The 14,371-nt window shown below is 43.1% G+C and overlaps 1 protein-coding gene and 1 long non-coding RNA gene across 6 annotated transcripts in view; one reads left to right on the top strand and one right to left on the bottom strand.

Annotated features, from left to right (window-relative positions):
- Positions 1 to 14,371, top strand: part of PLEKHM3 (pleckstrin homology domain containing M3) — a 171,636-nt gene that overhangs the window by 53,938 nt on the left and 103,327 nt on the right. For all 5 annotated transcript variants that reach the window (XM_045852135.1, XM_045852139.1, XM_045852150.1 and 2 more), the window contains exon 4: positions 10,100 to 10,245. In XM_045852135.1, the coding sequence (XP_045708091.1) occupies positions 10,100 to 10,245 (146 nt within the window). The remainder of the gene's footprint in view (positions 1 to 10,099; positions 10,246 to 14,371) is intronic.
- On the bottom strand, positions 10,339 to 14,014 carry LOC123827721. The gene is made up of 3 exons (XR_006787337.1): positions 13,875 to 14,014; positions 10,913 to 11,069; positions 10,339 to 10,782 (listed from the first exon to the last, which is right to left on the bottom strand). It is a non-coding gene; the product is annotated as an uncharacterized LOC123827721 (long non-coding RNA).

Here is a 14,371-nt window from a genome sequence, read left to right on the forward strand (position 1 = left end):
TGGATTTCTCATGTAATAGTCACAAGCTCAGAACGTCCTGGGCATCTTTGAGAAGCCCCTTGCTGTGCTCTTTCCAGTGGTCAGCTGTCACATTGTTGGCATTTTATCTACACATTATCTCCTTCTTTCCTTCCTCTCCCTGCTCCCAAGCCCACTGCTACCTCAAGTTCAGACTGGTGCAGTAGCTTACCAACTATTTCTCCCTTTCCAGTGTCTTCATGCCAGTTAATCTCAGATTGCTGTTCTGCTTCAAACAACTCTAGCTGCCCCTGTATCTCATTGATTCTAGGACTTCTTCCCTCGAGCATCCAGTTCTTAGGTTCTAGTGTCAGTTTATGGTTCAAAGCTGCCCCAATGTCCCTCTAAGCTCCAGTGGGCTTCAGACCGCTAGAATGGTCAGTGTTTTCCAAATGTGCTTCCATTTTTCTGACTCAAAGTTTTCTTTGCCAAAATTTCTTTTCTTTCCCGGCTGAAAAAGAGATTTTCCCAGGCCCAGCTGAAATGCCCCTGTATCTACACAGCCATCCTTGATCTCCACAATTAGGATGATTGCTTTGTCTTTTGATTGTCTCTTCTGCTTTCTACCTTATAGATTTGTGGCCTTGCCCCCCGTCCCATCCCACCTTCATACATTCAGAGGTGATGCTACTGCTTGTGAGGTCCTAGGCTGGATGCATTGATGCACCAAATTATGTACTTTTGTGTACTTGATTCATTCATATTTCCTGTGCTTGTCCTATTATCATTTGTGAGTAGACAATTTTTACAATGTCTTCTACAAGGATACAGCTATGTGGAAATTCACCTATATAGCTTATTGGTTTGCTCATAAAGTGCCATATCATCTGCTTCTTTTAGGCTCTGTCTTTTTCGTTAGATGTACAACCATGGACAGAATTAGTGTATCACCCTCTGCCTCTGTTTCTTCATTATTATTTCTTAAAAAGGGAATAATACCTACCTCGTAGAATTGAAAAGAGATATGGGTGTGAAGTGAGTATAATAGTGACTGGCACTACATAGAAATTTATTTATCTATTTGTCTATTTATTTATAATTTCCATTTTAAATTGCGTATCATTTTTTTGAAAGTCTTTGGGGAAAGAGCAGACAGGGACAGAAGTTAATGAAAAAGTCTAAGAAGAAAACAAGTATAAAAATACTAAATTTAGACTGATTTAAATATACTAGATTCTGAATTTATAGCATTTCATTATTAAACTTTTCTTATCTTACCCTATTATAAATAGTACTATGGAAGCATCTTTTTGTAACAAAATTAAAGTAACCCAACAACTCAAATAATTTCTTTGGCAGTGAAAATATGTGTCACAGATCATTATAGTTATAACTCAAGGTAGCTATTTAGTAGATAGAAAACCAGTCAGAATTTCTAGAACAGTGAACATATTTACTTACTTGCCTTGGCAAAAATCAAGATTTATTGCCTTTCAAGATAAATTTTGACTAAATATTGACTTTAGACTCTCAATCATTGTTTACTTGAAAGACCAATAAATCTTGACACTTCTCAACTTCAGTTGGAGTCTACTTGGTATTTATTAATTTATTTAATAAGATTTATAATCTTAACAACATTCCATGAGCTTGAACAAACAAACATAGAGTTTAGCAAGAGTAGAAAGCCTTTAGTTTGTATTTTCTTTTCTTCTTTTTTTTTTTCTTTTCTTTTGTTCTTTGCTGCAAAGAACAAAATTGTTTTCATTTGGCCTGCAGCTTGGGAGAGGGCTCCAGGGTGGTTAAAAACTGCCCCATGTCAGGGGGCAAAAGCCCTGACACCAGGGGGGTGAAGAGGGGCCCCTCAAAGTCCACTGGCCTCTGGAAGCTCCTAGTCCTGCTTGAGGGTGAGCCTTTCCAAGAGATACTTGCCCAGTCCCGCCTGCGCAGGTTAGTCAGGTGGTGGCCCACCTTCTTGATGAGTTCCACCTCCTCATCCAGGGAGGGGCCCTCCAGGAAGGCAGAGAGATAGAGGTCCATGTGGGCAGAACCCAGGGCCTGCAGATCCCAAAGGGCCCGGTTCAGGTTCTTCTCCAGGACCATGGTGCTTCGTGGCATCCACGGCTTTACCTGACTCATCTTGGGATGGCTTCTGCACATCCTGAAAGAGGATGTGGCCACTGCTTGCATTTTTATGAGAAGCCCGGTGCTCTCATGCTTCTCCTCACAAAAGAAGTGGCCTGCCCGCTCCAGAACTACATCGTCATGGTGGATATATAAGCCCAGAGGGAGATAGGGTAGGAGTCCTATAGATGCAGATTGCAGGTTGCAGACCAAGTGGTTGATGGTGGCCTCCACCTAAGTGGAATAATCCTGATGAATCTGGGAGCTCCTCGTTGGTCAACAATAAGGAGCTAACCACAAAAATGTGTGTTGGATGGTCCTGGAGGGAGGGGATGGCCGAGACGGTGGTTTTGGCAGTAGTGACTAGAAAGGGGGTTGGAGGGTGGTTAGAGGCTGGAAGGAGGAGGACTCCCTGGATCTGTTCCTTCCAAATGCTGTTGAAGCAAGAGAACAGATTCAGGGAACCACTGGCATGCTGCCTTATATTTTCAGTCAGCAGTAATTACATGACATGTGATTTTCACTTCATTGCTTACTTAAATACAGTAACTCTATATTTAATATGACATACAAATCAAAGCTAACTTACCTATTGAAATATTCGTTGCAAAAAAAAAAATCCTTACTGAGACTTGTAGAATACTTCTAAATTTTAAACCAATTAGTATTCAGATTAGATTTTTTAAATTATCTTTCTTTGGTTGCCTTAGTCCTATAAGTCTAATCAAGTAAGCCATGATTATAGTTCTTAGATAGCCTCTGTCTTGGACAGTTGGGATCTGTTGGTGCGAACCTCAGTCTGTCTCCGTTTCTCTAGATATCGTGTGGACTGAACACTCTTTGTGTCCCAGGGCAGATCCAGGACCTTACGAGCATTACGTTTGCCATGCTGCTGCGCTGAGATGGAAACCCCTTAGTTAGGTGCACCCATTTTGTCCGATAGGAGTTACTGACGTCTTAAGGACAGGCCTGTCTTAGCAGCAGTCCAGTCTACAAGTGGCAGCCTAAGTTTTCCTACACGTGTTGGCCTCCACAGGGAGTTTCTGTCCAAGTGGTACTGATTTAGGTTTTTTTATAATCCTCACCCAAGAATATGTTTATTGATTTTAGAGAGAGAGTAAGGAGTGAGGGGGATAGAAGGAGAGACAGAGAAACATTGATCAGTTGCCTCGCTGCTACCACTTACGCTCACGGACCGGGGATCAAACCTGCAACCTTTCGGTGTACGGGATGTTGCTCCAACCAGCTGAGCCACTGAGCCGGGGTTTAATTATGCTTTTTACCATGCATCATCCGTTTGTGCAGCTCAACCTTTTGAACCAAAGTTTTAGCCAACAGTGACAATTTCTTTTTATAATCACTTGTTATAAAGTCCATAAACAAACAAAATAAAACCCATCAGAAAAAAAATATTATTTTCTGATGAAAAGAAATTAATTTCAGTGTAGTTTTGGAAAGAACCAGTCTGTACATTTCAAGACTATGCTTTATTGCACTTCACGATGTTGCACTTTTTAAAAATTGAAGGCAAGACCTTCCACCAGCAAAAAAGATTACTCCTTACTTCATTGCGATGCTCTATTTATTGCATTGGTCTGTAATCAAACCCACGATATTTCCGAGGAATGCCTATATGTGTATTCCCTCCCAACCACGAATTTTTCATCTTCTGGGAAGAGAATTCACTATTACAAGACTTAAACCTTATGGAGAAAATGATTTTGAGATGTTGCAGTCTAAAGTGAGCCCATAAATCATGCAAAGGGACTACTAGCAGTAAGTATGCATACTGCTGGGATGGGCAAAAGTAGGCGTATAGTTGTGAGTCCGTGAGATGTATTGTTATTTATTATTGTATTATTTCCATATGGACAACTGTAAACTTACTTCTGCACCCCTGTATTCACGTTAGCGTTCCGGGTGGTGCACAATGGACTTTCCTTGATTTACCCTTTCGTTCGTTCAGTTTCGTTTGAGGTGCTCGTGGGCCCTGTTTGCCTTGTAACAGACAAAATGCACACTCAGAGGGATGTGCTTTCATGTGCCTGATTCTCCATCCAGACATTTCATGTCTTGATTGGTTTTCTAAGTAGGTGCCTCCTACTTGGTGGGTCACCACCTTGTCCCACAGACAGAATAACTTAGCCATTGAGATGGGAAAGTTTTAGATCACTTATAGCAGTCCCCCCTTATCCATAGTTTTGTATTCTCGGGTTTCAGTTATTCATGGTCAATCTTGGTCAGAAAATATTACATGGGAAATTTCAGAAATAAACAATCCATTAGTTTTAATTTGCACACCACTCCTGTCAGGGTAATGAAATTTCAGGCCGTCCTGCTCTGTCCCACTGGGGACATGAAGCATCCCTTAGTCCAGCGCGTCTTGCTGTGCATTCCACCCTGCCCCCACTGGTCACTTGCGCAGCCGTCTGGATCATGGATCCACTGGTGCAGTGTTGCAGTGCTTGTGTCCAAGTGACCCTTGTCTTCTTGCTGTAATTGTTCTCTTTTCTTATGAGGTATTGTTGTTCATCTCCTACTGCGCCTAATGTATGCATTAAACTTTATCATGGGTATGTATGTGTAGGAAAAACATAGTGTGTGCATATTTGTGTGCATGTGTGTATATGAGTATACATATATACGCACACACATGTAGGGTTTGGTACTCTCTGCAGTTTCAGCATCCACTGAGGGTCTTGAATCAGATCCCTCACAGATGAGGGGGGTCAGTGTACTTCTAAGTCAGTGGTTTTCAATGTCCCCCACCCTTGGCTCTTTTCCATTACCATTGCGTAGAATTCCATAGCCCCGGTTCCACCTGTGTTAACTCGAGAACACACACGTGGTCAGTCTGATATGCCAGCTCTGTCCCTCCTCCAGTGCAGAATGCAAGTTGCACCCAGGTTGGCTTTGTCTCCACTTCCTTTAATGGGCACCAAAACTACCTTGCAAAAGATTGCTTCTGCCCTCTGTCTGCTAGTCCCATGCTTAGACACTGTGCAAGCTTTGTGCTAATGCCAAGCTCATTAAACAGAGTTTTTGGTTGTATACCCAACATGACACCTTATTTTAAAAAGAACATGTTCAACACTTAACTACTTACTGAGCCAACAGTTACAGTCTGTAAGCTAGGAAAGCTAAGTTCTTTTTGATTTTTTTTCTCTTAATTCCTGTACAATTAGCAAGCCATTGAACCCCTATTTCCGTTTTTCATTTTGGCAATTCCAGTCACTAAAGCATATGACCAAAGTCCAGGCCGGCAAGCCACACTTTGCACAATGCTTACCACAGCTCCCGTCTGGGGCCAGGACACCGGACAGCATGGAGGAGGGAGGGGCAGGGCAGTCCCCCTCCCCTGCCCCTATGGCCACCTCCCCTTACCCTGTGGGCGTGCAGTAAAAGAGGGTATAAAACTTACCCATTTTATTTTTTCTATTTTAACAGAGCAGATGAGAATCTGTCCCCTCACTCTGAATCTCTTTGACTGTGTTTTATAGAGATACCTTCTCTTTTTTCTTTTTATTTGCCCCTGTTCTCCTCGTAGAGCTTTTTACCTTCCAAATACAAACACTGGATTTACATGACCAAACTGGGTAAAGTGGTAGCAGGGCTGCGCACACTCAGAAAGCATTGTGTGTGTTTTTCTCCAGTGACAGGGATTCACCTGGATCCAGCCACAGCCCTTGTTACTTCTCTCTTACACCCATGAATTCTCCAGTTGCTGGTCCGGGGCCAGAGGGCGGAGCTGGTAGCCATGAAGCAGAGAAAACGTGGTTGGCTCCTCCTCAGACCCCAGCTTCAGTAACAGCGTGTTGCAGCCAATTGAGCTAACTGGGTACACTTGTTAGAAGAAAGATTGTGCCTTTGTGGAGAATTATGCCAAAATTTCTGCTTCAGCCCCCAGCAACAGATTCTTTGGGGTGTCTTAAAAGGCCATTTGGGAAATGGACTTACATGCAGCAAATAGAATTTCGGTTAAATGGTTACATTTGTTTCCCAAAGTGTATCAGAGGGAAGCCAAGCTCTTCAGAGAATGTGTTCATTAAAGATTTGAAGTGGGGTGGGAAGCAATAAAAAAAAAAAGGCCAGTGGGTTCTCTTGTGAGATAGTTTTTTGTTCCTATGAATTGAATACACTCTCTGAAAAGTTTCAAAAAGGGACTGGGAAGAATGTATTTGCTTTGATCCAACATGTGGAGTGTTCTCTACTACAAATGCCCTTTAATTTAGAAACATTGTTGAAAAGTCTATTGGAAGGTACATACAAATATAATATGTAAATAAGCTCTAATTAGTTATTTCAATTAATTATATTTTGTTTCTGCTTTGCAGCTCTATTTTTCTCCCCGTGACGTTGCTTGTCAGAGTCCAGCTTTGGTACCCTCCAAGAAAAAATGTGTTTTTCTAACAGTAATTATTAAGAAAACACATTTTCCCCTCTCCTGAAAACTTTATAATGATAGTGAAATCCCAGATTGTGTATCTTTATAAGGAATTGTTTCAGACGTTTTTAGTCTATGATTTGCTAGTATAATATTAAAGAAGGAAATCTGGCAGTTAATTGAAAGAATGGGTGTTTCCTTCTTCAAATAAATGGTGTGTGTTGTTTTTATAAAGTGAATCTGCATCAGGCTACCAGCTAGCCTCTAATCTTCTTTCCCAACCATCCTGTGTTCTTATAATGATAAATATATTGGATTTGAAGATTAAAAGTTTTATTTCTTTGTAAGTCAAATAAGATTCTTCTCAGTGGGGACAATGAATGCTCTGGAAAAACACTGGCAAAAGGAACTCAGGTTGTTTCTACATAGTAAATTTTTGGAAATAGACAGAACCTGAACTGTTGATTTTGGCAGCCTAGAAAATAAACTATGTGACAAATTATGAGCTTTTCACTGAGCTCATGATTTGCACACCCTCTGCACTTTGCTTGCCTAGAAGTAGAAATGCAGAGCTTGGAGAGACTTTTGCAGTCACCTAGAAATCGGGGAGCAATGCCCAGCTTTTACATGCCTCAGTCCCTGGTGGTGGTTGGGTAGAAATGCCAGTTCCTAGGCCCTACCCCAGAGCTACAGAATCAACATCTCTGGGGGTGGGGGGTCTACACTTTTCACAAACATCTCTACAAAATTCTCATGCTCACTGAATTTGGCACACCACCAATGCAGGCTAACCCATTAATTCTGTGGTGAGGAAAGCAGGCCTAAAGAGTTGACGGGTCCGACTTAACTGTACCCGAGGCGAGAACAGGCTTCCCGACTCTCGGCTTGCGCTCTTCTACACACCTCGTATCCGACACAGCCCTGCGTGTGCAGATAGGTTGACACCCACTTCTGTTATTAGGGGCGGTTTCAGCACCCAGAGTAGGAGAGCATGGTTCTAAATAAGGTTGAAGGTAAAGACCCCAAGAATGAGAGATCGGAGTTTTTATGCTGGTGCTCCTGTCTACACACTGAGACCCGAGTGAGCCTGAGCTGTGTTGTCTCAGCTTTTCCCTCTTGTATGAGCCTGGAGACCTCTACAAACAAGCGAGGATGTTCAGCTCATTTGTTATCGAGCCCCCAGAATGTTAGGCTTTGGACCTGTGTGCCTGGTTTGATATACACATCTGTAGGCTATATGCTTTCTTAACATGCACACTTGTGTATTTTAATAGTACCTAGAAAATTATAATAAAGTCATTAAAAAGTATAGGTTGATATACTCAGTAATACCTACTGCAGCATATGTAAATATCCGGCAAATGCTTACTAACGTGTATTATATCCATCAAATAACCAAAAAGCTAAAATAACCTAAATGTACTTTACAGTATTCGCCAGTGAGTTTCAACTATAAGAATGATTCTGAATTTGTACAAGATCACGGTTATTTTCTAAATCATTAGGGAAGACTGAATTCTATCCATTGTCATTTCAGCATTGAGTCAATTTGCCTGCCTGTTGATTTTTGGAAACTGCAATGGCCCAGTGTCTAGAATGTGTCAAGATCCACTCAACTCTTTTTCAACTTCTGTGTATGAACGCATGTGTAATGTGTAAATCTTAGCACAGACAACACATTTTCATAGGGAAATTAACAAAAGTAGGCTGTTTCAAGAGGCAGTTGACCATGTTAGGAGGGTCAGCTCTAGAACTGCTATGGGAAATTAAAATCTCTTTATATGCACGTGGCTGGATGTGTGCTAAGTAATACTCAGTTTATCATCCCTTCAACATAAACATTTGTTGATGGTCTGCTATATGCAAAGCTTTGTGTGAAGTGCTGAGGATAAAAAACAGATCTGAGAAGATAATAGTATGGTTCTGGCCGTACAAGCACATAAAAAGGCCCGCTCGTGTAAGGAGACATGTGCGGCATGCCAGAAGGGCAGTATGGTCAGTGAGTGCCGCAGGCAGCGCCTGGAGCTTGTGGCCCAGTGACTGGGACAGCGCCTCCTGCATGTCCAGCAGGAGCAGTGCGTAAGTTTGGTTCTTCCTTGCCTTTCACACGTACCTCACTCCGCGGCCAGTCTGAAAAACAGGAACCTGCTAGGATTTTGTTGCTACTCAATAGTAAAGAAATAGCTCTTTTAGGAAGGAAGAGTATTGAGCTCTTGAAGTATAATACCTACACATTTACTTTCTGTCTCTCAATACCTCCCATATTTAAAAACAGTAGGATCTCATTCTCTTTGTGGTGGATGCACTGTGAAACTGCTCGATTACTCATGCCGTTTCATTTCTAATGAAAATGAAAGTTCTGTGAGCTTTGTGATCCTTTTATTCATGCAGTTCATGTGAATCAGTATCTTCTTAGGTTGGCAATTTGTTAAGTGTGTTTTAGCTCTTGCTAATGGAAATGGAGTACAACACTGATCATTATATCATCATTATTATTAATAGTAGCAGTAATTTATTTTATACCCATATCACAAAATAGGCTTAATATGAGATTTTTTTGATAAATGTACTTCTTAGCACTCAGCCATGACATGGGCCATATGGAAGGATTTCTAAAATGAAAGTTGTAAATCAAAAGTGTCAGGAAAGTGCTGCTGTTTATGTAATCGTGATTACCACCTGTCTGGATTTTGTCCGTTGGATTGATTATGACAGAGTTCTCTACTCATCAGTAGAAGGTAGCTCCTCCATCTAAAGGAAACTAGTGTCTTCTTGGCGGCAGAGCCGTGAGCATCACCAGGTTCCCCGACAGTACCAGGACAGCGCTCACAGACCATGGACTTCCTTGGTCACAAAGAGGGCCTTCGCAAGGACCTGTAGGCAACCAGTGACTTTGAGTAGTTGGCAGGACTCAGCAAAGTCGAGATCAGAGAAGAGGGCCTTGTGTAAGGAGAAACAATATGTACCAAGATATGGAGGGTGGAGTGAGCACACTGTGTTTACTCGGGAAACGGTGTGGAGAGTTCTCTGACTGGAATAAAGAGGTTACATTCCCAGTGGAGAGTGGTAGGAGTGGGTCGTCAGAAAGGGGAGATGGGGGCCAATCAGAGGACACGCTTCTTTCATTGACTTTGGAAGCGAAGCTACATACTAGTTTTCAGGGTTATTTGAGAGTCAGACAAGCTCAGAGCCAAGTCCAGCTCTGCCCCCTGTTGACTGGGTAACCTCAAGACAAAACACCTAACCTGGCTACAACCTTAGTCTACTCACCTGGGACACAGAGCTGGTAACATCTCTCCCACAGAGATGTGTGGCCCATGTGACGTCCTCTATGAGAAGCCCCAACAGAGTGCCTTGTGGACGTAGAGTGTCTGAGGAGGGCAGCGAGGAGACAAAAGTGGGCTTGTGGGGAGACCGACCGGTGGCAGCTGCATGCTGAAGAGCTGCAGTCAGGAGAGGCCAGAAACGGGACCAATGGAAGCTGCTGGGCGAGGAGGGAGGACACACTTATCTATATGTGGATTCTCTGCGATTTCTTTCCTGTTGCGGAACTTTGTTTAAACTGAGGGTTGTATAGTCTGGTCCTGTGCTGTACAGTACAATAATCACAGACTTCTGTGTTTGCTTGAACAGGATGCCAGCGATCCATAGGCCTTTCCAACGGGAAGGCCAAGGTGTGCAACTATAGCGGCTGGTATTACTGCAGCAGCTGCCACGTGGACGACAGCTTCCTCATCCCGGCACGCATAGTCCACAACTGGGACACTTCGAAATACAAGGTAGGTAGGCCAGCAGCCGGTCCCCTTCCTAACGGCAGTCTGTTCACATGCCATCCCGTGCGTAAGAATGTGAAGCACACTTGACTAGGTAGTCTCACAAAAGCCGTAAGACCTTTTCCCACTTTCTACTGTCTTGCGTTATCTCCCTCCCTTCTGTGGTTGGAACTGCCAGGACTCGAGTGCTGATGATTCCCACTTTTCTCTCCAGCTTCAGTTTTGCTCTTGAAAGTGAGATCTGTGGAATTAATTGCCTAATGGGCATCTCAACTTTAGTTTTCAACCTAGTTGTCTTCGAGATCTGTGGACTGGTTAGCTACATTGTACAGCATTTCCACTCTTGCAGAAACCAGGAACCAGACGTTGGCAAGGTGAGGAATCTAACCCCGCGATGGAGTGGTACTTCAGGCTTAGGATTCTTTTTTGGTCTTGTGCCTGCCACACAATAGAGAACTTTGTTACCTGATCTGACTGGAGCTCTTCTGATCCTTCTGCCTGAATATTGTCACATCCGTTTTGAATGACCCTTCCATGCAGGTGCTATGAACAAAAACAGGCTGTATAATTGGTTTGTTCACCTCCTTGCTACTAGATGTCTGAGACTTGTTTTCATGTAGCTATATCACCTGGGAGCAAGGTAGGTGGAAAGGGGACTACAGCTGTGACCCACCTGTAATCTCTGAAGTCGTAAACGAACACGGAAATTGTGAGTGATCAGTTGGCTCACATCCCTGGGCAGCGCCGTCTCCTTTCCTCCTCAATACCCATCCACATCTTCACTGTCTTCAAGATGCCTCATCCTAATCCTGGGTTTATGACCTTGCCTCCTTCAGGAGAAAACTGAAGCTGTGAGATATGAATATGAATACCTACACGTCCTGTGGGTGCTCAACCTCAGTATACCCCAAGTGGGCTTTCTGACCCTCACCTAATGCCCCCCCCCACCCCAAGTGCACATGGCCCCACCATTCAGCACTGCCGGGGCTGGGAGAACCCCTGGTCTGCCTAATCAGCTAGCAGAAGTCAACTGCAGAACTTTAGCTCTTGAGGTCATACTGTGCACTGTACCCACGGCTCTAGCACACGAACTTGAATCCTCAGCATCACTCACTCATGTGGAGGAAGTCAGTAGCTTTCTATCTGTGCTTCCTGCCTTCAAGTCTTGCCCTAGCAATATTCCAAAAAAGTTAAAATTTGCACCAGTAATATTTCAAAGAAGTTCTAATTTGCCCCCCAAAAATTTGTTCAAAAAAAGTCCTAAACTCACCTTGGGTAAATTTCATTCCCTCCTCAGTCTCAGTTTCTTCACATTCAAAGTGAAGATAATAATAGTACCTATTTCATAAGATTGCTCTTTGCTTAAATAAATGTTTGACAGAAAGCACCTACTGCAGTGCATGGTATATAGTAAGTGCTCAGTTAATGCCAGCTTTTACCCTATTTGTACCTAAGGTAAACACAAATCTCTTAGCTTGGCATAAAGATCTTTGTGATCTTTAGTCCCTGCCTTTCAAGCCCCTTCATCCACTACGTCCCCGCCCCCATGAGTCTCCTCAGTAAGGGCACACTCCTGCTCTTTCCCCGTCCTGCCACGCCATTTCACACCTCTCTCTTCCTCTTGCCCTCGTTCTGAATGGCACATCCTAAACCCAGCTGAAACCCCATTTCCTCTCCTGATTCTTTCCTTCCCCTCTGCCATGCAGAGTTATCATCCTCTCCTCTGCATCTTGTACTTGACACTCTGAATAAGGCTATAAATATATTTGCCATGTGTGTATTAGATAAAAACGTATTTAGAGGGAAAGAACACCAGTTGGATTTGGCTTAGACAGTTTAGATTAATCTGCTTGGAGCGGGGCTTTGACAGCTATGAGAGGTGTGTAAGAGCATGTGAGTGAGGCAGTCCCAGCCCCGTAATCATTGAGGGCTTAGGCTGGTGGCACCTGCCAGCAGTATATATGCCAATCAGGGGAGCTAAAGCAGAAAAGGTGTCACTGAGTGAGGGAAATGAGAAATTGGGGCACAGTTTATGAAGACGTGAAATGAAGGAAGCAATCAGGTCTCTGTCCACAGTGAGCTGTAGAGGCCACCCTCAGCGTTCACCATCAGTTTAGCCATCACTGACACGGGGGTCTTTTACGTGGCAAGCATTTTGCCGTGGTGGTCATTCCGATGGCAGGGTCTGATTCTGAGAGGATAGTAACTAATGGGAGATATTGGGTACCCCAATTCATCCGGGTTGCACGTGAGGAAAATCTCCTTTGTCAGACCACTCCTTCTTGGGATGTCAGCGGACGAGAGCAGATTTTAAAGCAAAAACAGAGCCGGTCGATTTTATCTGGATCATCTCTCACGGGCATTAGGTAACTGCAGTATATTCCATTTAGTGCAGTGTCTGTCTGTCTTTGCTCAAACGCAGGATTTAACTTAATGTTCCTAATTGTGAGGATCAATTCAGACCTATCAGTTTCCCAAACCAGACATCTTTCCATGAGATCTGCCTGCTGTCCCTAATAGCAAGTACGTGACTGGCTTGCCTATCCATTTAAAGGAGTGAAAAAATGGTTTCGCAGAGCAGGATGAAATCTGTCATCTTAAGCGTTTCCTTGTCTGTCCTCTGGGGTAATAATAATCCTAATTATTTTTAAAGCAGGATTTCATCTATTTTCCGGTGTACATCCTGCAAATTGAATTGAGCTCCAGGATTACCCAGCAGCTAAACCCTATCCTCAAATTCTATAGCCATTTTCTAATGAAATTCTCTTTGACAAAAGATACCCCCCCACACCATCATTTGAAAATACCAAGCATGACAAAGAGGTGGTGAGAAACTCGGACTTAGCCTCAACTCTCCCTAATAGTGCCCCTTCATTGTGCTTTTAAAAAATATTTTTGTATCCTAGCCTGAATATTCACATTCCATTTAGCTAGGGGTTTTCCATGTTACATAAACCATTTCCTGTCTCTATTATCTTGAGAGGTATTCGAGGCGGACGCTGTTGCCCTTGCAGAGCTGGAGAGCCGTTCGCCGAGGGGGAAAACCACTTGTTCAGAGCCATTTGGAGATTTTGAGAACAAATTGTAATTAAACTTAAGATCTCCTGATTCCTCCTCCATTAGCCCGCAGTGCCTGTTTTAACAGGACCAAGAAGTATTGTGGTTGGGATTGATTTCATTAAGGCTTTCGCCATGGCTTTTCAGAGATGGGAAAAAATGCTGGAAGAAAACCTTATGCCAAAGCAATAAGTGGTTATTTGACTGTGGTAAGATAATGGGTGATCATTTTTTTTTTCCTTTTTCAATTTTTATTCTCCAAATTTGCAGTAATGTAATACTATTTTTATTATTTTATAAATTTTAACTGTCACTTAGCTCCATATATTGTTTAAGAAAATATGTATTAGAAATTACTGTTTTTCAATGCCTCAGAATTACAATTATGTAGAATTACATTGTTCTGTCCTGTGATGGAAAACTTCAACGTGCATGAATGTGGTATGAGAGGCTGTTTTGCTGTAAAGACATTGCCTTGTGCTGGTATACTTTTATTCTTCTATTTTGACTATACTTCCAGAAGTTTCAAGATTCAGAAAGTACAAAGAGCATATACACATAGACAATCTCCCTCTCACCTCTTTCTCCTGCCCACTCTGTTCTTCCTCCCTCGGGCAAGCGGATCACACACGTCTGATTGTTACGTAGATGTGGCAACAGGCGATGCAGTGTAGGGGCTCCTCTTGGGCAGCTTCCATTTAGAGCATCAGACTCCTCCTGGGGCTTTTTAGAAAAATATACAGCCACTCCGGATTCCATCATGAATTTTACACATGCAAACTCACCAGTGTATCCAGCCTGACCTTTGGAGGGGGTTCTGATGGACATTGAGGTTTTCCCAGTCTTTTGCTCTTATAGACAGCGATTCAGTAAGTAGATTTATACATCACTTTGAATATAAGTTCCCTCATTTCTGAGTGAGGCACCCTGCAGATAATTTTCGAGATGCAGGTGCGCACCTCCGCACAGAGGGAGGGATGTTGCCCAACTGCCCGCGGCCGGGCTTGCACGCTGTCCTTTTCCCCGTGTCTCCTTGCAGGTGCCTTTCCTCCCTCCGTACCAGGGCATCAGCCGC

This window comes from Phyllostomus hastatus, unplaced genomic scaffold, assembly GCF_019186645.2.
Source record: "Phyllostomus hastatus isolate PE091 unplaced genomic scaffold, TTU_PhHast_1.1 phas_contig_137, whole genome shotgun sequence".
NCBI lineage: Eukaryota > Metazoa > Chordata > Mammalia > Chiroptera > Phyllostomidae > Phyllostomus > Phyllostomus hastatus.